Source organism: Gymnoscopelus braueri, assembly GCF_963280865.1.
Source record: "Gymnoscopelus braueri genome assembly, chromosome: 20".
NCBI lineage: Eukaryota > Metazoa > Chordata > Actinopteri > Myctophiformes > Myctophidae > Gymnoscopelus > Gymnoscopelus braueri.
Window position 1 is genome coordinate 31072933 of NC_137622.1, and position 25953 is coordinate 31098885.

The 25953-nt window shown below is 42.6% G+C and overlaps 1 protein-coding gene across 3 annotated transcripts; it reads left to right on the plus strand.

The window, feature by feature from the left end:
- The first annotated feature begins 543 nt into the window (after window positions 1-543).
- Window positions 544-25709, plus strand: lnx2b (ligand of numb-protein X 2b). 3 transcript variants are annotated; one of them, XM_080415285.1, is made up of 10 exons: window positions 544-794; window positions 10383-11034; window positions 13541-13734; window positions 15379-15578; window positions 17613-18038; window positions 18153-18299; window positions 20053-20227; window positions 21129-21372; window positions 23400-23561; window positions 23657-25709. In XM_080415285.1, the coding sequence occupies exons 2-10, from the start codon at window positions 10622-10624 to the stop codon at window positions 23790-23792; spliced, it is 2097 nt and encodes a 698-aa protein (XP_080271411.1). In that variant the 5' UTR covers window positions 544-794; window positions 10383-10621; the 3' UTR covers window positions 23793-25709. The 3 variants fall into 3 exon arrangements, with proteins under 3 accessions (XP_080271411.1, XP_080271412.1, XP_080271413.1); XM_080415286.1 differs by having other exon boundaries at window positions 10386-11034; XM_080415287.1 differs by lacking the exon at window positions 544-794 and adding an exon at window positions 9170-9457 and having other exon boundaries at window positions 10386-11034.
- Window positions 25710-25953: the final 244 nt, after the last annotated feature.

Sequence of the window (25953 nt, forward strand, 5' to 3'; positions counted from 1 at the left end):
AGAATAGACATAGGGCGGTAGTTGCCAGGGTCTAATTGGTTTCCTTTTTTGTACAGAGGGGTCACCCTTGTCAGAGGTAAAGTAAACAATACCTCAAAATTGTACTTAAGTAAGTATAGTACTTGAGTAAATGTGTACATACATACATACACACACACACACACACACACACACACACACACACACACACACACACACACACACACACACACACACACACACACACACACACACACACATATATATATATATATATATATATATATACATATATATATATATATATATATATATATATATATATATATATATATATACATATATATATATATATATATATATATATATATATATATATATAAAGCGAGGCTTCTCCATATTAAACAGATGTTATGTTACTCATAGGGCAGGCAGGGTACCTTGACAGATGTGACCTGTGTCCATATAACTCGCATCACCAGTCTTTCCACCTAGTGTCCATATTTGCATGGACTTCCTGTGGTGAACGTCAGACCGTGGTGTGTGTGTTTGTTGTTCGAAACTGGGACTGTTGCCCAGCCAGCCTGAGCCTCCGCCTGTGTGATGATGATGATGATGAACCACACCTGGGGGAACAGCATTATGACCACATTTCATCGCGCTATGGCGATCTAACGCGATGCTTCGCTAATATAGACGCTCGTCCACCGTTTTTTAAACGTTTTTTTCCCCCTATAATTCGGGATTCATCGAGAGTTCTTTGTTTTAGGCTGAGCAGAGCTGGGCTAACTTACTTCCGGGGAAAACCTTTACAGGTAAGACGAGTTTCGGTCTTGTTGAGTTGACTCTGTATCAGGTTATGTAATGTAATTCAAAGCAAACATGAAAATGTGGCTGAACATGATGTTCCTAATGTAACGTATAGTACTAACACCTATGGTGAAACTTATGGAATAGTTTTTTGACACCAGTGGTGTGGTGGAAAGTAACTAAGTATATCTACTCAAGTACTGTACTTGAGTACAAATTTGAGGTACTTTTACTTTACTGGAGCATTTCCAATTTTCAGTACTTTTACCACTACATCTCAGAGGCAAATACTATACTTTTACTCCACTACAATTATTTGAAAACTTAAGTTACTAGTTACTTTGCATATATACATTATTATATATTATAAAACATACATTAACCGCTTTAACCCTATTTTATAAATAGGCTATTTGAAAATGGCAGATCTATAAGCTCACAACGCGTCGCGATGCTTGTAGGTCTGCCAACATTTTAGTACTTTTCCTTTTGATGCCAATACTTTTGTACTTTTACTCAAGTGACATTTTGAACACAGGCCTTTTACTTGTTACAGAGTATTTTTATATTGTGGTGTTGCTACTTACTTAATTACAATTACTGAGTACTACTTCCACCACTGACAGTTTGACACAAACAAAAAAAGGTTTTAACAGTTAAAGGTGTTCGCACCAAGCCGGGGGCCATAATATTACTGTATGTGTATAATGTATCATGATGCCAGCCAGGTGAGCGACACAGAGAACAAGCAAGAGGTCTGATTTGTTCCCCACTCGTGTCTGTGTACTTTTATGACCTTCTCTATCAGTTGGCTCTATTACAGGTGGACCAAAGCGACTGTCACTATAGCTGTCAGTGGAGGACATTGAATTATTTATGGCTTCAGTTCAGAGAACACCATAGCTACCAGCTAGCCTACTTTTATGGCCACTAGACCAGCAAGAGGCTCTCAAACTTTAACATTTCAAGGACCCATCTTAACTCTGACAGTGTACAAATGGACCCTAATGGGTCCATTTGGTTCCATTTGTATACACTGTCAGAGTTACAGACTTGTAAGGGTCAATTTAGAACCCCTTCAAGGAACCCTGAGTGTCCTGGACCCCACTTTTAGAGAACCACTGCACTTCCCCAGCGCCTGCGCCTCTCTGTGTTTTCAATAACAACAATACTAACTTTGTGTTGTTGTTGTTGTACATAACATGCTACCCCAAAGTTTGTAGCACTTTTGAGAATGTGCAACACCCCAAGACTGAGGAAAAGTTGAAAAAGAAAGAAAGAATGATAGAGCAGCCATTTTATCACGGCTCTGCTTCATTAACATGTATTTTGTGCACATTTTAAAATTTGGTTGGTAGGCTATAAAACGATGAGTAATTTGCCCAGATACAGTATGATTATGCCTAAAACAGTTGTCATGTTTTATTATTTATTTATTATAACATAATTAGTTGGCTATTTATCATGTAGGGTAGGGTGTGTAGGCTATGTCCTTGGGTGGCATTGGTACCGTACCGTACCGTGCCTGTTACCAACCTTTCTTATCTTGTGGAAAGATTCAGGAGGCTGTATTGATGACTGGCTTAGTTGGTAAGAGCAGCACTGTGAATGTCCATGAGCTAGTGCAGTGGTTCCCAAAGTGGGGGTCCCCACATTATAGCCGATCAGTAGCCGATCTACAAGCTCAGAGCGTTGTGAGCTTGTAGATCCGCTACTTTCACAATATGTATCTGTGGAACCGAGTCAATGTAATGCATACAATTCCAAGTGCTTGTCAGGGTGGGGGGTCCCAGTTCAAATATGATTATTTTGGGGCGTTGCGGCCTGAAAAGTTTAGGAACCCTTGAGCTATTGTGATGTTCTGCAGTCATGCATCATGACTAAATGTAAAGCAAGAGGCCTTCATTGCAACGTTTCAAAGTCACCGTTTTAACTGTGAGAATTTGGAGAGAGGGTCTTTGTTTACAATGAATTACTATACTTCTCACTGTTCCTGTTGAATGGAATGGAATGCCACGTTTTAGAGGAATCCTCGTCTGAAACGTTAATGCCATGGGTGCTGTTTTAGACCAGTTTGGTATGCGTAGATGGACACTGGTCTACTGTACAGTGGGAGGTTTAGAGACCCCATGTATGAGCTTTAGTCTACAGCAGTGGTTCTCAACCTGTGTTCTAACTTTGTGGGGAAGGGGGGGGGGGGGGTCCTGGAGAAGAATTATTCCATATACTATATTGTTATTATGGTTGCCTATTATCTAATCTAACCTTTATATTTTACCATATACTAAGTCACTTAGTGTACTTAACACATTATGATATTTGGTAGCTTGTAAGAGCCTAAATGTCTCCACTAGGCCTGATAGCTATTGTTTATGTTACAGCCTATCTTGTTATGGTTCAGCCTGTCCTTGAAGCAACTACGGTATAACTATGCTCTAAGCCTTTGCCTCTTGGCTGAACTACCGTACCACTGACATGAGTGTTACTGTACTTCTCCCCATGATATCATATTGTACATAAAGCATCACCACCTAGAATATTGTCTTGACTCCTATCTGCCTCATCAATTTCTGATTGATCCAGAATTCCATGACAGTCCCCAGATGACAGTGAAGTGACACTTTAAAGGGAATGCCACTCATTTTCAACATTGAACCATGTCATAGTATACCTTAGAGCTGTTGTGTGGAAATAAGAAAAAAAGCCCCCCCCCCTTCTATGTTGCCTAGAACTGGAAAATTGATTGTTGGGGTCATGTGATCAGTAGGCTGCACTAGCGCTCCTGTTTTCGTGTATAGAGGGGCGGGTGTATAGAGGCGCGGAAAGATTGCGCCTGATCCCATTGGTTCACCGATATGTCCGTCAACCCCGGCCCCGTTAACACAACATTACGAGCGACGCCCACTGCACTCTGGTTGGTTGGGTAAATGAAACACTTCCTATACTGGGTACACCGACGCGCTCCTCCAAGCTTTTATTCTTTAGCAAAACTAAACAATAAAAGCCTGGAGATCGAGGCTATGTGATCAGTGACATACGGTCGGTGTACTTTTTGGCCCGCCCTCTAGGCTGCCTCATTCACTTGAATGGGGAATCTCACTTCCAGCTGAAACAGTGGGACTTGTAGTAGTTTATAATGGCATGTGGTTATATATCACATTTCACAAGACATTGTACATTGTAGGTAATAGAAATCAATTGGCTGAAAATGCTTTAACAAGTCTTAACTTTATATCCAAGTCGCACTGTTTCAACCAGTCTAGTGAATGAGGCAGCCTAGAGGGCGGGCCAAAGAGTACACGGACCGTATGTCACTGATCACATGACCCCAACAATCAATTTTCCAGTTCTAGGCAACATAGAAGGGGGGGGGGGGACTTTTTTCTTATCTCCACACAACAGCTCTAAGGTATATTATGACATGGTTCAATGTTAAAAATGAGTGGTATTCCCCCTTTAAGGACTTTTAAGACCTTTAATACCTAAACAAGAAATGACAGTCATATATATCAGCTCGCAGCAAGCTAAACCCCTTAAAGGAGCTACACCATGAATTTAAAAAAAATATTTGATATTTAATATCATATGGTGTATGTCCCTCAAACCTTTTTCAAAAGGTTTGAGCCTAAATCATCACTCAGATATACTCATCCCAAGTCAATTGTCTCTGGCTTATACAGCACTTTCAGCTGCAATACCAAAACGTCCTCTTGGGCAGGGGGGGGCTACTGAGCAATTCTGTTAATACAAAATTCTGTTAATAAAAAAAAATATAAAAAAAAAAAAAAAAGAAATGGAAAAATTCTGCATAAAAAGAAGCATCTAAGAAAAATACAAAATCGGAAAAAAAACACTTTGAACATTTTTGAACAATTCCACCAAGTGTTTGAGGTGCCTGTTTCACCCACTTCCGGGGGGCGGAGCCAAAATCCGAGCCCGAAGTATTTGTTCGTAGACCCCCACTTAGGGGGGGTAGAAAAAGTTTCAGAGCGATTCGGGCACTTTTCATTTAACATTGGGTTTGCCATCAAAAATGTTTATGACCTCATAAACATTGCCATTCTGAGATCGCCTGTTCAGACACGCCCATTCTGGAAATCCATGAAATGAGAAGGAATGACTGAATTAAAAAAAAAATCATTTTTTGGGGTACAAGAGACACTGGGGACCCCAAAAAATACAAAAAAACAAGAAAAAAGTGATTTTCATGGTGTAGACTCTTTAAAGTACTGTCAACTACACTGTTTCAGAGACTAGCGAATGTCATTCTTATTAAGCTATTAATTGTTATGTAATACAATCCTGATATGATCTAATAATTGGAACTAGGCTATTGTATCAGACAGATCGCTGACAACGTCGTCAGATGGTGGAGGGGTGGCCTTGGTAAACTGTGTTGTTTGGGCCATTCATCAATCAAATAACTTATCAGACCGTCACACTGATAAGTAGCAGTATGCGCGCAGTTTAAACGGAGCGGTCTGTTAACCGTTCAGTCTGGGTTAAGATCCCGTCTACTGTGTCCGATCATTTCCACTCGCATATACATGAACACAAACTGCTTTTTCCGTGTCCACTCTAGACCCGATATGCAAATTACAAAGGGAATTGGACAGCGTTTCCAACGAGGTCCGCAGAAATGCTAAACAAGATGGCTGCTTCTGCAAAAGTGAGCTAGCCCCTTTGATTGGCTGGCCGAGTGAGGAACAGTGCCACAGATTTACCGTAGAGTAGCAAGGGTTCCCAATCTTTTCAGGCAGCGCCCCCCCACCCTGACAAGCACTTGGAATTGTAGGCATTACATTTAGTTTGACTTGGTTCTACAGATAAATGTTGAGAAAATGGCCATTTTTATATATATATATATATATATATATATATATATATATATATATATATATATATATATAGTAGAAATCACTTACAATATGTTACGTAAACATTATTTATTTTTAAACTAAAAAACTTCTCAAAACCTAGACATCTTCAGAAGATGGCTCGTGCACATGTGATTCATCCATTCCTTATGGTCAAATCAATGCAATGCAAATATTGTTCATTGCATTTAAAACATTTGGATTTGCATGTTGTTGTGCAATAATGAAAAAATAATATTGATGAGATGACCCCCAACCCTAACCATAACAATATTATTTTAAAAAGGAGAACATTTTTAAATAATAATGTATAGGCTACTTGTTAGAAATAAATATCGCTTGACACAAACATTTAAATAATAATTCCTATTCCAACTCTTCACTTGGTAATGCATTACCCCAATTTTTTTTACAAATGTCTTCTAAATGCTAACAGTTTTCTGAAAAGCTTTTGTTGCTATATCAGTGGTTCTCAAACCTTTTCAAGTCAAGGACCCCCAAAATGTATTTGGCCGCGGACCCCCATCTGAAAATATTTTGTTCTAGGGACCCCCAGAAGCAAAGTCTGAGTAAAAATAAATTTCCTTGAAACTTTTTTTTAATAGATTTGCACTAATGTTAAAGATTTTTTCAAAAATAGCAGTTCTACAAGCTCATGCCGTGCTATGAGCTTGTATATGTGCTATTTTTGAAGTATAAAATAGTGGTTATAGCTAAGATCTAAAATGACACCGATGCGTTCCCGGATTAAATTACTAGGGTCTGGCACCGTGCAGATTATGGTTAGAGACATGACACACCTCCTGTCTGGTACAGTCTGGCAGCCAAGAAGGGAAACTTTGCATGTGTTTTTTGTCCTCACCTGTGTCACAGAAGGTGTGTCAGCACATGTGACTCACTCACGTCAACAATGTGAGCAAGTGATTTGGGCTGAGCTACAGTGTTGCCTTGTCTGCTTATTATAAGCGACTTTCACTTCTTTTGGGCTTGTTTTCCTTCACCTGGTTGCTCATTTCTCTCACAAAATCTGGCAACACTGCTGAGCTATGAGGGAATGCCGCAACGCGGGAATGCCACCCCTGGTAATCCTCTCTTTGGAGAGACTCGAGGACACTTGGGTCGAAAAAGACATTTCCCTAGAAAGCTTAGAAAGTCACATGATTGCTAGGCATTTCATTTGGAGAATGTGTTGCCGCTTCAAGGTCACTTGTATATTATGTTGGAGTAGATTCCCATGCTTTTACATCACATTCTATGCATAGCATTCATGTTTTAACTAAGTAGAGATTCGGAATCTGTCTACTGCAGTACACTACAGTGCTCCACATATGTGGAGGCAGTGGAGCATATTAAGCTGACTATATTATAGTCAGCTTGTTGCCAAACTTGCCTTTTTAAACACAATTAAGGAATTTTTCAAATATGTCATATGCTGTTAAGTTAAATATAAGTATGTATGAATACATATAAGTATTCATAATGATACTACTGCCTACATGTGCAGGAGGCAAGCTATTAGAGTCTTAGACTATGTCCACATTCACTATGTGTAAGGAGCAACAACAAAAATGATGGCGTCCGTCCATGGATGTTGCCTTACATACTTACATCCATGATTTACTTTATCAACTGCATTTGTTCTTTGTTAGGATTAAAATGTGTTTGGAAACGTTGGTAGTGTAAGTGATATTTTTTTGTTAAAAGGTTAAAGCTATATATTCTGATAGGAATTATCGCTAGTATTTGTTCTGTCACAGGGGTCTCCCTGTCCCTCCCAGCTCTTTAATAAACAGAAAAAAACATTTTCAGGTAGGTGACAAGATTTCAGCCAATCGGGAGAGAGTGCCTATTTACCAGCTTTTCACACACTATCCCTGTCTATCAATCTCTTCACGTAGTCGTACTATGTAGGCCACATTTTGTGAGCCTGCAGAATTTAACTCACTAGCATAGACAACAAGGTCAGGTCAGCGGCAACACCTGTAATTTGGTATTCATATTGAATAAACCCCTCTAGTAAGTTCGATGCATTGGTTTTTCTTACGGAAAAGGAACGTGATAAGGACGTGACGATTCAATCAGGGAAAGACTGATAATACCGAATCAGGAAGCTAATGTGGGCGTCTGCGTCATTGTATTCAAAACGTCTCCATTCCTGCCATCCACATTAACCCATTAATACCTGGAACGCATCTGTGTCACTTTAGATGTCTTTGGCTATTCAAAAATAGCAGATATACAAGCTCATAGCGCGGCACCGAGTGCCGCGCTACGAGCTTGTAGATCTGCTATTTTTGAAAAATCGTGAAAATTATTTTTTTACATTTTTTTTCCGAAAAACTGTTAGGATTTAGAAAATGTTTAAAAGCGGCCTCAGGTCTTAATGGGTTAAAAAGCAATGCCTGAGTTTTAAACACAAAACGGGATCAGCGGTGTTTTCAAATGTCTCCGGGTCAAAAATGGTAGAATGGTGTGGATGATAGCAAAAAGGTACAACAACAACATCCTATGTAGCCCTGCCTGAGTTAAATTGACACCCTGCATTTGACAGTGCATTGACGACACAGGGCAAGCGGGAGGCCGTCCATCATCATCTCCAGGGCCACCGCTTGGCTCCCTGCACAGATAGCCACTGCTCTAATGAAGACATGCGCTGCATCCTAAACAAATCCCAAGGGTCCGTTCTCTGGCTAACAATGCCTGGTGATTTTCCAAACGTCGGGACCACATTTTGTCATCATTTAATTAAGTAAATACAACGTAAGGTATTGAATGAATGTGATCACCCGTCTGTTCTTCTCTGAGCATATGCCGTGTCCTTTTCAATTAGGCAATGCAGCCTATTTAAAATCATCTAGTTTATTGTTAGATTTCCGCTATCGGATCGCATTCTTTTGGGGCTGGCTACAAGGTCATGTAAATTAAATTTCCCTGCTAAATTGAGCACACCCTGGTTTCTCATTTGTTTGCCTCGCTGTGTTACAGGATTCATGACCCATATCCATTACAAGAATAGGTATCACCTGAGCAAAGTAAAAGAAAGGCTGTGAAGGACAAGTCCTGCCTGACCTAAGTGAGCATCTGTATAATTGTGTGTGCGTGTGTACATGTTGAGCTGTGTACTAGCACGGGCGTGCACGCTCATGTGTGTAACTGGTTGATCTAGCTCTCAGATGCTCTTGAGTGCTTTGCCTGCGGTAGTGCGACATCATCAGCCCATAATAAACCATACCCCCCACTCTCTTTCTCTCTCTCTCCCTCTCTCTGTCAGACAGAAGCAGACTGAATGTTTCTCCTTTCCTCTGAACTCCCCTGTGCCTCGTCACACCGCTCTCCCTCTGCCGTCCTCCCAGCCAGTGCAGTGGGAGGGCACACACACACACACGCACACACACACACCCACGTATACTGACTGAAGGGCTTGATATACTTCCTTGTGTGCGGTGTCACGCACCAAAAATAGCAGATCTACAAGCTTTTCTGCTTATAGATCGGCTATTTTCACTGCGCGACATCCATGTACAAGTAAGTATACAAAACCCTTTTATATTCTTTTCCTTTCACTCCCCGGCTATCTTTTGCTACATCCCCCTCCCCCTTCTCTCTCTCTCTCTCTCTCACACGCTCTCTCTCACTCACTCACTCACAGAGACGCACATACACATTACTCTGAGATGTGCTGTTGAGGTAAAGGCTCTGGTTTCATTCAGGCTTTAGGCAGCCAGCATAGCTGCTAGGTTGGTTATGTGCAGAGGCTGCTGGGGTGCTTGACAACACAGATATCATCTCAGGTGAGTGGAACAATACAATGCTAACACGGAAGATGAAAACGATAACGCCTTTATATGCTTTTTATATCCACCTGACCTCTACACAGGGGTCACACAATGGCCAGTATTCGAATACAAGGAGGATGTTTTACTGAGGCACCGTTTAGTTTTTTCTTGGGGAGAATTTACATTTTGACAATGGGCAACAGGACAAGTTGTACATCCATAATCTATTTATAATGCGATTTTGCTCCTTTGCTGTGTAGCGTCTGATATAGAAATGTTTCGATAAATACCGATATAATATTTGTGAGCTTGTGGATCTGTGAGCTTGTAGATCTGCTATTTTTACAATATTTATCTGTGGAACCGAGTCACACTAAATTGAATGCCTCAACTCCTAGAATTAATAATAAAATGTCGTTTTTGGAGCTGACTCACTGGTAAGGTTGGAGTGTGTATTTGCTGATGTGGAGAGAGTGGCAAAAGTTTCTCAGAAGAATGCATTTGTGATCGGCACTCTCTGTAGGAGAGGGAATTAGCGGGGATTAGGAGACCCACAGAGGGATGCAGACCTCTGTTGATTGGGCGCATGGGGGTCATTAGTGATGGGGAATTGGGATTGCATTTCTGCCCAGTTCTTATGCCTGTGTAGCTGCTCCATGCCTTTGTTTCTTTCCATTAGCAGGGCTTTGACTTTAGCCCTTCTGCTATTTTCCTGCCTCTTTTCACGCGGCTTAGTCCTTTTGATGAAGCCCACGGTGATATTTATCTGAAATGGGAATTCCCTTTGTCCCTCAGGAAACTTGCTGAGAGGAAACAGCTGCCGCTTGCTGCCATATTGCAGGTCCTATGTGGATTTGTGTCATTTCCTGTAGAGCTGGCTGGTTTGGTTTGAGTACAAAGAATTTCTTCAACAGCAGACATTTCTCTGTTTTTCTCTCAGCAGAAAGCCAAAATGAAGTCATGAAGGAGACTGGGTGGAACAGTGGATTGTGACTTGGGTCTGATGATCTTTCCAATGGATTCAACTGGGGATGTACAAACAGATATATAGAATAGACCCTTATGAAGTGAACTAGAGACCAACTGCTCGAGGAGATAAGTGGGCCGTGCAGACAGACGCATATCCCTTCCTGTGGAGCAGAGGAAGTTTGGACTGGGGTTCCTCCGCGGCCAGCGGCCATGACGGAGCCCAAGGTTGCCAGCAGCAGCGGTGCTAATAACAACGCTGCGAGCCTGACATGGGCCCGGGTGTGTAAGGAGTGTGGCCAGCAGCACGAGGGCCAGGAGAGCCACCTGTACGAGTACCAGGATGAAGTGGACGATGAACTGGTGTGCCACATCTGTTTGCAGCCTTTGCTCAGGCCCATGGACACTCCCTGTGGCCACACGTACTGCTTCAACTGCCTGAGCAGCTTCTTGAAGGAGCAGGACTTCTGTCCGGTGGACCGCCAGCGGCTGCAGCTGCATCAGTGCCGGCCCTCCAGCCTGCTGGTCAGGAACCTGCTGGACAAGATGACCGTGCTCTGCCCCTACAACGCAGAGTGCGACCAGCGCATGCAGCGCTGCGAACTGCAGCCTCACCTGCACAACAGGTAAGAGGCCACTGAACGAGGGGAAAAAAGCGGGGATAGTGATGCTGATGGGCTGACATTTTAGGTTGCCTCAGTATTAAAGAGTGGCGTAATTCATCATTATGCATATTTCTCATGTACCGAAATCCCATATGGAGAGGTACGTTTATCATGCTGGATAAGAAGGGGGGAAAAAATCATTTTCAAAAGCATTTCACAGCATTTTCCACAGAAGGATGTTGATGGTTTCTAATATTATATTTCTTGCAGGGCTAATGTTCAATGTGCAGCTATAACACTGAATAGTCTTATGTGCTCTCTAAAACACCACTGAAGTTGTGCTGAAAATTTTGGGGTACAAATACAAAATGGTGATCTTGACTTCTGAAAATATGAATCGTATTGATGTAATTGCAGTCATAGACCCCATGAGCATGCAAGGCCAGTGTTTGCCAATTCATGGGAATTGGAATACTACATGGGAACACTGAAAAGGGCTTTAAGAAACATGATGGGGAATTTTCCGTCAGTATGGGTCCGGAACTACTGGTCAGGAACCTGCTGGACAAGCTGACCCTACACTTCCCCTACCATGCAGAGTGCCAGCAGCCCTGAGTCTATTGACTGATGACCCGGTCATCAAATTATTGGCTCAGGAATGCGACAAAAACAAAAAACATTCCATGAATTCAAGGCTTCATGGCTTCATATTGTAAATATAGTAAATTTGATTGGCCATGATAATCATTAACATTAGCAATTAAATTAAATTCACATGAACGGTGTGTTTCCCTTTTAATGTATTCTATAGGTAGTCTATTTTGGCCCATATTTCATTTTAGCGCTTGGACTCGTCACACGGCAGTGAAAAAGTCCCTACCTGAAGCAGTGCTTTAGTTTTAAAGGTGGTGAAGTCATGAAGAGACGGAGAGACTACTGCTGCGCCCTTGGGCATGTAAAATGACTAGTTTCTAAGCTGCCTAGTTTCAAATGTCACCTTTGTATACGGCTGCTAAAGCTATTATTATGTCTTAGTGTCTGACACATATTCCTGGTAGCTAGTGTTAGTAGTTCACCCCAAAAATGACTTATTTTCTATCAATTACACACCCCATAAAGTCTTGAATTCATGGCGATTGTTTTGTTTTTGTCGCATTCCTAAGCCAATAATTTGATGACCGGCGGAGACTCAAAGAGTCCTACTGAGTCTATTGACCGATGACCCGGTCATGAAATTATTGGCTCAGGAAATAGGAATGTGACAAAAACAAAAAAATCTCCATGAATTGAAGGCTTCATGGGGTGTGTAATTGATAGAAAAGAAGTACTTTTTTGGGTGAACTACTCCTTTTAACATTTTAACATAAAACGTGCACCGTTATTCATTCACAAGCTGTTGAAAAGCCAGCCTTCGTGTTTTTCACGTGGTCTGGTCGCTGTGGTGCTTATCGTCTCACGTGGCCAAGTGACGCGATCACTTGTGGGTAAACTAAGGCCTTCGCTGTCATAGAGGGTCACAGTCCTGCTGCAGCCTCCCAATGTAAACAAATGAGGAGGCAAAGTTCAGCCACCAGGCGCAAACAGCACAGTACTAGCACTGAATGACTGACTTAAATTAATCAGACTGGACCTGTCCCCCACCACAGACTCCCTGCAATGCAGTAAAATAGTGTGCTCATCTGCATAGCGCTTCTCCTCTGAATTCTGTATGTGAATCTAGTCTCTCTCTCTCTCTCCCTGCTTTACTCTGCCACACTGACCGAAACTGTACTTGACTAGCCCCTCCGTCCTTTCTACCTTACTCCATTTAGACCGGCAACGCATCTGTGTCATTTTTATAGATCTCTTTGGCTATTAAAAAAAAATAGCAGATATACAAGCTCATAGTGCGGCGCTGAGTGCCACGCTATGAGCTTGTAGATCTGCAATCTTTTTTTAAATCTTGACCATATTTTTTTTTGAAGCGAACATTTGTAACTCAAATCTTAGCTTCTGGCGATTCTACAAATGTCTTCTAAATCCTAACAGTTAAAGGAAAAAAGAAAAAAAAACGTATGTTGCTGTAATATCAGTGGTTCTCCAACTTTTTTCATGTCAAGGACCCCCAAAATGATATGTATTTGCCCGTGGACCCCCCCAGCAGCAAAGATTTGAGTTAAAACGTATATATTCAAAGATTCGCACACATTTTCATGATTTTTCTAAACTAGCAGATCTACAAGCTCATAGCACGGCACAGAGTGCTACGAGCTTGTAGATCTGCTAGTTTTCAATAGCCAAAGAAATGAAATAAAAATTACACACAGATGCGTTCCCGGTCATAATGGGTTAATCTTTCTAGCCCATTTTGCCTCCTGCACCCCTTAGTTGTGCTTCAGAACAGGACTTCCCTGCTCATTTTACATCATTATCATTGATCATGAATTAATGCTCTGTGTTGTTGGTGGGACCAGTTCAGTAGTTGAAATGTGTGATAGATTTTGCGTTCTCTTGTTGACTGTATGAGTTGGATTATTTCCCCCCTCAGGTGTCCTGTTTTCAAAAAGATGAAGGAGGAGGTGGAGCGAAAGAAGAAGCCGTCCTGGAACGAGTTAAAGGGGATTAAGAGCGAGGGAGAGTCGTCGGCTGATGCTAAACACGCCCCTGTACCGTCGAGATCTTCCGTCCGAAGCCAGGCCGAACCTGGGCTAATAAATCCTGCCTATGAGGAGAGCGAAGATGGTATGGAGTCATTTCACGAACCAAACGCTAATGCCTGTTTCCCACTGGCATGTAAAGCGATGAATCCACAGACAATGTCACATATTGCCTGTTGATTGCTGTGGCTCATACCAAGTGCCTCCGAACAGACGTGTGTATAACAAACAAAAATCACGTACAAATAATAATGATTAATCAGACTGTCCTTCTGGAAACTATCGGATATGCCCGTTAGTATATATATCTGCGCATACGCACGCTTTGTGAATGAGGGCAATTCTCTCTTTTGCCAGCTATTTTCTATCCAGCAATGTTATGGATTGCACGGTATGTGGGAAGGGGGCCTAAAAGATACTATAATGACATAGTAACTGTAAGAAAAGTCATCCAATTTGCTGTTGAACTGTTGATTGGTGTGCAAAGTGAAAGGGATGGTAAGCATTTGTCAGAGGTGAAGTGCTCATGGCAGGAGTTGTCAAAACAGTGGAAAATATACACACGTTTTAGGCCTCAGGGTTTTGATTTTGACGCACAGGTGAATCATCATCATTAGAACATGGAACAACTCGCATACGTTATAGTTGACTGGTTCAAAGACAAAGACACACCTGCAAGGCACCACGGAATCGGTCCAAAACGTAGATTACAGACACCTGGTAACTCCTTAGTTCTCGGAAAAAGCTTACATCATCATTCTCATTGACATTGTCTGGATTTACGATTGCTCAATTATTTAGATGTACCTGAAGAGATGGAGCTAGGTACCGTAGGAAAAGGGAACACAAACAGATTGCACAATCAATCGTTATTCCCCCCTTTAAGATTTCCCTATTAAATTAAATTAATTATGACTTATGAGTCTGGCTGGCGAGACTTGACACAACTAGCCTCTGTTTCACAAGAAAACGTCACAATAAAGATAGCAAAAGAACCACTGCAGCTGGACTTAAAGAACTACAGAAAGGTAAAATCATGGCCTTTGTACGCTATGATGTAAGCCTCCCAGCTGCAGCTAATAAAAGTAATAATGGGTGTGTTTGATTTAGGTGTGCCAATATGCAAGCATTGCCAATGCTGTTGGACGTTTTCATCGTGGGAAATGTGAACGGAATAACTCAAAACATTCTTCATACTGCTCTGTCTAGCAAGCCAAGTCATTCATTCAAACAAATGTTTGTAATAACTTTGTTTTCATCATTACATAACATTATGCATTCATAACACATTCTCTAATGACTTCTGCTTTTCACAAATAAATCTACATTGCTGCCTACATGTATACAAACACATGATCAATATATATGACACTCAAATGTCATTATGGACAGTTGGGAGGAGCCCTTGCCATGTATACCAAAAAAAACGGCAGTGTCTGGGGGTACAGGGGCTTTCACATAGGAAGGGGCCGTCGCCCAGGCCGCTTTGCTTTAGTAAATTGTATTAGCTGTACCTACGTTGATTATATCACAGTGTACTAAGGTCAGCCTGCCATGCTTCTGTAGTTCTTAGCTTTTACTGGATAATATAGTAAAAACCCCCCGTTTTTACTATATTGTCATGAAAAAGCAGTGTAGATCTTAGGGATATGTTGTAAACTAAACTTCTTTTGTCACTAAGATCCTCTTTTGCATGCACTTTCTAACCCATGCACCCCATGCCCTCCAGACAACACCCCCCTGCGGACTAGTCTGGTTTCAGAGGCCAACGTGGTGGAGCTGTTCCGAGATGAGCCAGAAGACGAGTTGGGTCTGCGCATCGTGGGGGGGAAAGACACCCCGCTGGGCAACATAGTCATCCAGGAGATTGTCCGTGACTCGCTGGCGGCTCGTGATGGCAGGCTGGCCCCAGGGGATCACATCCTAGAGGTGAGGGGAAACTCTTAACATGTGGCGTCGCTCGCCGACACCACCAAGAATCCGTTATTTTCAGTGAAGTATATACTTTGTTGAGCAACAAAGTACATATTAGGCTTAAGCGATGATGAGGGTGTCTGGATGAAGTAGCTCTTACTGTGAAGTATTCCACATCTCCTCCTCTGCTGTGACTGAATAAAAAGTATGGCAAACCAAAAGCACTTTGCGTGCACAATTTGTCCTGGTTCAGTTGAGTGTATTTTGTACACAAACACTTCCATCTTCTGTATCGCCTCCTCACCATACACAATGTTGTAAACATGACATTTCAAAGCAAGGTCTAGGGGAGCAGACTTTCAAGATAAACAAGTTTAGCTCCATGGCAACCGGTGTGGCTGTGCACTTCAGGGCACCTAGGCCTGGTTTTAGTGAAACATTATTACTGTAAGCAACGTTTACTGGCTAGTGTCACTGATTCACTGATCCCTTCTTCTTTCAGAGGATCAAGGTTCACACCCAAAGCTAACTGGAACCTGATCTGGCTGTGTATAGCCTTTTTATTTTTTGTCTTGTTTTGCTCATAGCCAAGTCAATTAATAACACTGGTGTGATGTTGTGCTGGTTATAACTAGGGCAAAACATCAAGAATGATAATTAAGTACAATTTAATAAGTATAATCAGTTTAATCCCCCTTTATGAAAAGCTATTTTATAATGATTTGTTTACATGGCATAGCAGTGTTCTGATCATAGCAAACCATGGAATTATGAAACCAGCTGTACACGTAACAATGCTGTCTTGCGGTTTGCAATTGCATAGAGCAGAATGAAGGTGCAAAGAATTATTATAGAGGGGATTTCAGTAAGGTGCGGCTTCCTCTCTTCCATAATCTGTCTCCTTGGATTTCTGCCCTCCGGCTGTCCTGGAATGTAGTGCCGCTGTAAACTGAGCTCAGGACAGATTCACCCTGAGCTCCGTTACCCCTGCCTCAGAATGCATCTAAAATGCAATGTTTCCTCAATGCCCACCAATCCCAAAGCTGGAAATGAAAGTAAAATTTACCAGCTAACCTGCCTCAGGAGTTGTAATAGTAGACCCCCCACCCTCGCTCTCGCGCTCTCTCTCTCTCTCTCTCACTCTCTCTCTCTCTCTTTTGGCTTTTGTGGAAGCCAGTGCATGTAAACAGATATGTTTTAGGTGAGTGAAGATTGCATTCCTAATTTCTTGAAACTGAATCTCTCTCTTCCCCTTGAATCAATGCATTGATTTTGTGAAGGCCTTTTCTCGAATGAGATTTGTAAAGCAGGCATTGCTTTGACAGGCAGCTATTTTTATAGGTGATAAACTGACATAGTTCCTAAGCAAAACGAATGAATTTTTGGACAAATATGTGCTGTTGTACTATATCAGACTATTCACGAGATCTTATTGCATGAGTTAGATTTGCTATGATTCAAGGCTAAGAAAGTGGTCAACATGTCAGATTCCCAGCAGGAACAGCTACATTATCATAGCATCTGTAAGCATTTTAATAGAATTGTCTACAAGCAGAAAAACAGACAATGTCTAATCTAATTGTCCTTCATCACATGGGCCATCTTGGCTGCCTTTTGTGTACAGTGTGTGCATATACAATATACTAGGTCTGGGTGGTATTGGTAGAATCAAATATTGTGCTATATTTTTGACAATACCTTGATAATGTGACTATGTTTTGGGGATGACTATTTAGCTTTCTATATGTACTCAATAGACATCTTTGAGCAATTACCATCAGTAAAAAATGTGGGTATGGTAATCAAACGGGTTGAGGCATTTGTTTTTCATTTCACTCAGCTAGAATTGTCTAATGCGTTCATACAATGTTATAGCTTTACCGTAATGCAGCTTTTAATACCAGGACAAGACAACATGTAACAACAACCAAAATCCCAACCTCATATCACAATGTCGATATATTTCCCAGCTATTATACATGCTGAAGAGACCTGTTTTTAAAAGTGACAGCGTCTCTATCTCTCTCTCTCTGGTGTCATGTTTCTTAGGTGAATGATGTCAGTCTGGCCTCCGTCCCCCACGGCCGGGCCATCGCCATGTTGCAACGGCCGTGCTCCGTGCTCCGGGTCACCGTCATGCAGGAGAAGGGCTTCAAGCCACGCCCCGAGCACCACCCCGCCCTTTCCACCACTGCCACTGCCTCGCAGTCATCTCACAGCCTCCACGGCAACGCTAACGCCAATCACAACCCGGGCACGGTCATCCAGGTGACACTGGTGAAGCGAGAGCGCTCGGAGCCACTGGGGATCAAACTCATCCGCAAGTCGGACGAGACCGGGGTGTTCATCCTGGACCTGCTGTCTGGAGGCCTAGCAGCCAAGGACGGCAAGCTAAGGAACAATGACAAGGTGTTGGCAATCAATGGACACGACCTCAGGCATGGAACCCCTGAGAGTGCTGCCCAGATCATACAGGTATAATGTTGCAGTTAGTTAGTGCTGCCAAGATGAGTCTCCAAATACTTGATCAAATATCTGATGACCTGGGAAGGATATGTGAATTTGTTATCAAAATGAATGTGCCTGCAGGCTAGTGAGGTGCGGGTGAACTTTGTGGTGATGAGGCATGCAGAGGCCCAGGAGGAAGGAGGCAGTAACGGAGAAGGACCACAAAGCAGAGCTGCCAGGAGGGCTCCTGAGCCGCAGTACTTCAGACGCCGCTCCACCTACATGAAGGTAATCTTGAAAGACCTCCTAGAACAATGCCACTTCTGACAGATTTTGAAACCTCGAATCTGAAAACGTGCCCAAACCTGTAGTCATACATCATAGATAACGACATAGACGACGTCACAGGCTGGTGACTTGAAGTCAGAGTCCGCAGTAGTCCACTGTTATGCTTCAAGCGTGCAGTACTAGAGTTGGCCACTAGTTCATTCTTGCTTCAAAAATCCACTGCGGTCCTGCTGGCTTGGTTGCCAACCACTGGGCAGGGTCTCTGCAGACACCACTGGGCCATAAGTAATGATTGATAATTTTAGGATATGCATGCTATTTCACCACACCCTTACATGAAAATAATCAAATCTCAAACCAAACATGTAGCTGCTGGGTGGACGTTTTGTCAACCAACGGTGGTTGGCGGTTGTCCAGAACCACTGATCCAGTCTCCAGACCACTAGATCTGACCGATATGCCCATATATGTATGGCATATTTGGAGATCCGTTTTACCAGAACGGTTCAACCACCGATATGCCCGTATATATGATGATATCAGGGATCCACATAATTATGTAGGCATAAAAGGGAACGGATCCATAAAAGCCACACAGACAGACAGATGCAAGGATCTCCATATATGGGCATGAAAGGGACACAGTTAGACAGATGGGTACAACGGGTAATCTGACAACGGGTACAACAGGTACAGCGGGTATTGCATAGGCGGGTGGGGCATGCATCGTTCCTGACGTGAGTAGTCCCGAGTATATTATACCAATAATCACACTTTTTCGTTTTGTAAGATAAGTTCTTACTCAGAGACCTGAGGCCTTGCTATTCTCTTTCAGCATTCCTGAGCTTTGAAAAGGAATAGATACGGAAGTACGTTTCCCATTTTACGCCTCACACAAAGTGTATATGAAAAATGTGTGTATGTATGTAACGATAAGCAGTTCAATATGTGGTACGTAAGGGTAGTCGCCACACTTTTGTGGGTAACACTCGGCTGCAATGTATACGGACTGTAATGAGAAGCAACTCCCCTCCCCCGTTGGGAGCAGACGCCTGTGCCGGTGAGGGGAGATAAAAGCCCTTCTCTGGGGCCTCCCTCTGTCCTGATCAAAAGAGCCAGGGTGCTGCTCGCTCTGCCGCTATGGGGCCACTGTCTTGTTTTGTTTGGTTGTTTCTTTGGGTGACAGAGGATCAAAGCTGGTGACAGTTAGCTTTCGCCTGCAGAGTGGAGTCTTTTTAGTCTTACTGAAGTGGGTGGGTTCCCTGCTGGGGCAGGAAGAGCCCTCCCCCGTCCCTTCCCATCCCATCATTGCCCCCACTCCCAGACCTACTCTGATGGTTTACAAACTCCAGAGAGCCTGGAGGAAGATGGTTCAAGCTGTCAGTTTCCACACGTCTCTTCCATTACGAGAGCTTGGTGTTGATCCTCACACATTACCTCTGCCTTTACTTCTCGGCTGCATCTCAAATGCTTCACATTTGTTTGTACGAGTACTTTTACAATAGGAATCGGCTGAAGTCTAACGATCCCAGAGATGAAAACTCTGGATCATTCATGAACATGTTCTCCGCACACGGAGCACACTGGGAAGCATTGCATCTGATTTTCACGTCTTCACAATAGAACAAAAAGGGATGTATGTTAAATATTGAGTTCCCCTTTAGTATTTGAGCTTGCCAGAGGTGCACAAAGAATAGACCAATGTGGATGTTTGTGATGTATCATAAAAAGTGTGCCATTCATTGCTGTCTAGGACCCTCCAGGTGGCTTTTCCAGCCAGGAGAAGACGGTGAGCTTGAAGAAGGAACCTCGTCTTTCTCTGGGCATCACCATTGCTGGCGGGCGGGACTGCCGCAGTCGCCTACCCGTCTACATCACCAGTGTGCAGCCCGTAGGCTGTCTGCACAGAGATGGCACCATCAAAACAGGTGCTTACTGTTTTCAGACATATTTATTCAATTGAACTAGTATATTTTTGTTGCCAGACCCAGGGGGTCGGGCCTACATGAGGCTTTGTCGGGTCTCCCTCTCCAAACGTTTTCGTCCATACATGGGCATAAAAGAGGTCTGTCTTCTGTTCGGTCCCCCTCTCCAAACGTTTTCGTCCATACATGGGCATAAAAGAGTTCTGTCTTCTGTCCTCTTTTTGATTGGCCAAGCTTAGCGTGACGTAGTGCTTTGATCTTTCAACCACTAGGGGTCTGGCAGTACCAGGTCTCCTGGTTCCCTTGTTTAACATTGCATCTTCTTCAAATAAAGTGATTTGGCCCCAAAATGGCTACAAAGGTTGGGTGAACTGTTTTTAAAACCATATTAGACATCGGGGTGGCGCAGGGGTAAAATTCCTGCCCACCACTGTGGAGCCACTGGTTCAAATCCTCCATGGTGCATCGACTTGCCGGGCATTCCCTACGAGGTACGAACACAATTGGCCATGTTTGCAGAGAAGTCGGGTGGGGAGGGTGGTTTCTGTAGCTGGATTAGCATTGCCGTGTGTTAGGTTTGTCGGGGCACCTTTTCATTGGGGAGACGAATTGGAAGTTATGGCGTGTTCCTCATGTGTTCTGTCCTCCCAGTGATAAGAAGCGGAGCCCTGTCAATGTCACAATGTCTACACCCTCCCCAAGACCAACTAGTGGGGGTCAGCCAGGGCTTACATGGGGGAATCGGCATAATGATTAAATTTGAAAAGATAGTCTTTATTTTCCCCATAACATCAACTTGAACAGAAATTGAATTGAACCCAACCGTGATGAGATGCGTGTCTCGTTCAACATAAGCTCCTCCAAAGTCATCTTGCTGTTTTCCATGTTATCTGGGCTGCCTTAGGTGACATTCTGCTGAGCATCAATGGCGTAGACCTCACCCAACTGACCTACAATGAAGCGGTGTCGGTACTGAAGGCCCAGACGGCCCACAGTCAGGTGGTGTTGCGTGTTATCCAGACCATCTCGGAGAACCCGGAGGAGGACGGCGAGGCAGGCAACAAGGACGAGCTAGAGTCTGGGGAGAACTCGCGAGATGATGACCTCAACTGGACCCCACTGTGGACACGATGGCTGGGACTGCCAAGGTACAAACATCATCAGAACACACTTCAATAATTATGTGAACCACTAAAACCCTATATACTGTACCGTAGTCCCACAGGGGTCTATAGTTGGACCCCCTCCTTTTTTCCCCTGTACATTAAATCACTTCACCGTAAATAGGCGATCTAGGCCTAGCTAGCCTATTATGACATGCCCAAAATAGGGATGTTAGAGTTCATGTGGTTAATGGTGCACAGCCTCAAAGGTGTCAATAGCATAATTAACATAATGAATTCGTCATCTTCTTGTACTAAGCCTGGTGAAATAATTATTCAAGTATTTGGTAGCATGACGCTAATCTATGTATAAATTCCAAATCTGTGTGTATATCCATGTCCTTTGCCTATCTCGAGAACCGTCTTAACCAATCGTCTTCACATTTGGCCGACACCCCAAGGGAGTGCAGTGTCAAGTATTATTATTATTCAAATGTTTTTATTGAATTTTCAAGACATCTACACATACCAACATATAACAAACTACAAGACACCACAGACACTAGTACACAATATCAAATGAAACAAATACTCATATCAACCAGTAATTAATTGACTGAAAATGCAAGGACATTTTAGTACAATATATTTTCATGAAAAACGGTATTAATATCACACAAATTACAGTCAATAAAGCGAAAAAAGAAAAAGGAAAGAAATCATTAAAACAGAGAAATCAAATAACTGGGAAGGGAAGGGGGGGGGGAGAAAGGCAAATGGCTATACTGCAATGGCTATATTGCAACGGTAGAATACACCTCCTCAAAGTATGACAGGAACGGTTGCCAGACTATAGTATACTTCTGAGTGGAGCCTCTGATCGTATATTTAAGCTGTTCAAGTTTAAGATGTGACATAACATCCGCCACCCAGTGTTTGTGGGATGGCGGAGCCTCTTTTTTCCAACTGAACAATATCAGTCGTCTAGCAAGTAAAGAGGAGAAGGCTATAGCTTCAGCTTGGTGAGTCGCCATTGGTGTTCCCTGTGGGAGAACACCAAACCATGCAGTCACTGGATTGGGGTCTATAGTTGCTTTACACATATATGAAAAGGTATTAAATGCCTCCGTCCAGAATGTAGTCAGTCTAGGGCACGACCAAAACATGTGGCTAAGGGTAGCTGGGTCCTGATTACACCATTTGGATCTAAATTGGGATAGAAAGTAGCTAGTCTACTTGGAGATAGATGCAACCTGTGTAAAACCTTGAATTGCATCAACCCATGCCTTATGCAAATTGAAGATGAATGTAACAGTGAAACTGCCGACTGCCAAATTGAGACGGGCAGATCAATCCCTAGCTCTTCCTCCCAAGCCCTTGCTACATGATTAAGTGACGGGGAAGCTACCCTCTGGATGCTGTCATAGAAACTAAACCCTAGAAACTATGCCCCTGCCTCCTGGGTCCCAGCTCAAGCACTCGTCCACCCAGGTGCAGTGTCGAGTATGAAGTCAATCTGATCAGCGAGAACAAGAACTGGCGTGCGCCATGATTACAAGTCACTGCAAAGAAAAAAAGGACGGGCATTGGGCAGCCCCCGCATATGACACGATATGACATAAATGATGCAAGTGTCGGCCACGAATGACGGGTATGGGCTTGTACTGACGTCATAGTACCCGCTGATAGCGGGTACTGCACTGGTAATGCATAATGCTACCGCTTTGAACCCACCGAAAAAGCGTCCGCACACACGCTTTATTGTGCCCGCAGGTTTGTGCACGACAGTTATCGCTAAACCTAGCCACAGTGGGATGTCTGCTCAATGCATTTCAATGAGAATGCGCACGGACAACTTTTTTCCTGCTCTCCTTCACGTGTGCGAGTGGAGCGTCCGTGCATGCACGGCCAGTGAGAACTCGGCTGCATTCAATAACATGGATCGGAAGAAAAGCAACGTCTGTGTGCTTATGCTTGCGCACCTGTTGGGTTTCAGGCGTAACAGATTAGCCTTCTGTTATCTCTCTCTCTTATCAGAAAGAAAGCATTGTCTATTTTTTTTTATATTTCAGTCACATGCACTGGTGCCGTGACATCGTGCTGCTGAAGACCAACAACGAGAGCTGGGGCTTCAGCATCGTCGGGGGCTACGAGGAGAGCCACGGTCAGCAGCAGCCCTTCTTCATCAAAACCATTGTGCCTGGTACACCCGCTCACTTTGACGGACGCCTCAAGTAAGTTACCCATTCTGTTATTTTTAGAAATCACACCTCATCACAACTTGTCACTGAAGCCCATATTTACCGGCTGAGTCTGTGGTTCTCTCTAGGTGTGGTGATGAGATAGTGGCGGTGAATGGTGCCACCACGGTGGGCATGAACAACTCGTCTCTCATCCCAATGCTGAAGCTACAGAAGAATAAAGTCACGCTGACCGTGGTGTCCTGGCCAGGGAGCCTGTTGTAGCAACATGCACACATACAGACTACTTTAAACACTATTCAAAAAATAGGACAAGCTCATGGGCTTGTAGATCGGCTATTTTTAAATATTTTTGAATGTATTTTGTCTATAATGAAATACCCCTCCAGGGTGAAAGTGGTTAACCCCGTAGCCTTTTCTTCCTCGCCTAACCCCCTTAGAAAACAAACACCATGCCCTGCACAGCTGCAGACTCCACAAAGCAACTCACTGTCCCCTTTTTCCACGACAGATTCTCACAATCTTGTTTTGATGTGACATTCTTGTAAAGTTGAACGATCGCTGAAGTTCATTTAGTAAACTTTTTATTCTCTGGCATAGTTTGTGAAGACTGTAGAATAGATTTGAATGCACATGCTCTGTCTAAAGTGGGATTTATTTTGTAGCTGGTGTGCTCAAAGGGCAGTTGATTGTATAACTCAGTGATCAGAATGGGTTAATCAGTTTAAGATGGATGACAATCAAACCTAAAAGTAAACTGCGAGGATCACCTTTTTTTATTTTATTGCTTTGTTTTGTTTTTATTTTTATTTTTACCCTGTCTTGGAAGACTTATGCAATAGTACTTTGCGGATCAAATGTTTTTATTACGTGTTAATGGTGATTTTTGATTCAACTGATTCGTGAGTTTCATCCACTGACATTATCCAAAGATGAAAGATTCTGTATGTACGTATTAATTTGATGGCAATGAAGGAATCTGAATGACTTGGTATGGTGAGGAAATGTATCACTGATTAATCTGATGTGAACTGATGCCAAAGTCAGGTAAATCATTCTGTCCATTTCTTGTCTACTACTGCTACTTAAATTTTGTGATTGTTAGTAGAGTTATATATCAAAAACTGTTACAAAGTGCTTTAGAAAATAATGAAACCATGATGGAGGAAGACATTACTATACACATAGCCTATATTATATGGTGAAAACATTATAATTTAGGCATTGTAAAAGCTAAAATGTGTAAAACCCGTTAGCAGTTATACTTAATTGTACAAAGGTGTGTCTAGGTGAAAATAAAATAGCAGATCTACAAGCACACGTGTGGCCTCGCGAAGCGTTGTGAGCTCGAAGATGTACTTTTGAATAAATTCATGACCAAAACGGGGGTTGAAAGTGGTAGTAGATGACTGGCACCTCAGGCAGGGTGTCCCAAGCCTAAAGGGTCCAGATTTTCAAGGGCTCACCTTTGGTTTGTAGCCTAGATTCTGGGATGTAGGGGGCTGGCTCAAGATGTTGGACTGCCCTTCGGTACATGTTGGATTATAATACAATAATATACACTTGATAATATACACTTGAGGTGTATCAAGTAGACAGACCCAAGCCTTAAAAATAATTCAGAAAATCTTAACAGGCAACTTGTGTGAATTGGTCCTGTAATGTGCTTTTAGTCTTTATCCATGGATATTAAATGACTGTTTATTTTGATTGTGACTGACTTCCATTACCACTGTACTGTATTTTGCTTCAATTTCTGTACAATGCCTCATACTGAATGTCATTGATAAAGTGGGTGCCTTGTATACATCGAAGAACAGATCAAAAATGAATACTTGCCTTAATTGCCACTAAACCAAAATGCTGTTAGTTTTTCCCTTTATCTACCATTCAGCTCTTTTACTTAGAGAGAATGTTTTAACTGTCACTAAGTACATTGGGTTTTGCTGAAAGTTTTAATAGTTAATAAATTGTAGAAATGTAATATTGCCTTGCCCTACATGTAGCTAAGGTGGTTTATGTTAATCATTTCTTTTTAGGGCCGTGTAACATCAATGGCCTTTTGGTAAGTGTGGAAGTATTCTAAATATTGCTTCATGAATATTTTTTCCCTGAGTAAAGAGTTGCTGTGAGATATTATAAATATGTTTTATGATGTTCAATAAACTCATAAGGAGACAACCTTGTTTTTTCTCTTATTGAGACAACGATGCTTTGCTTTGTTGGGCGACTATCGTGCCGGAAAAGCAGGAAAAAAATGTAATGGTTTAAAATGGCGAAAATAGCAGATCTACAAGTTCACAATGCATTGTGATGCGATGCGTTGAGCTCGTTAGATCTGCTATTTTTGGGGCACGACATGTATGAATTCTGCATTAGGTTCATGTACAGTGGGTCTGAAAGTGTAAAGTACGTCTCTCAAAAA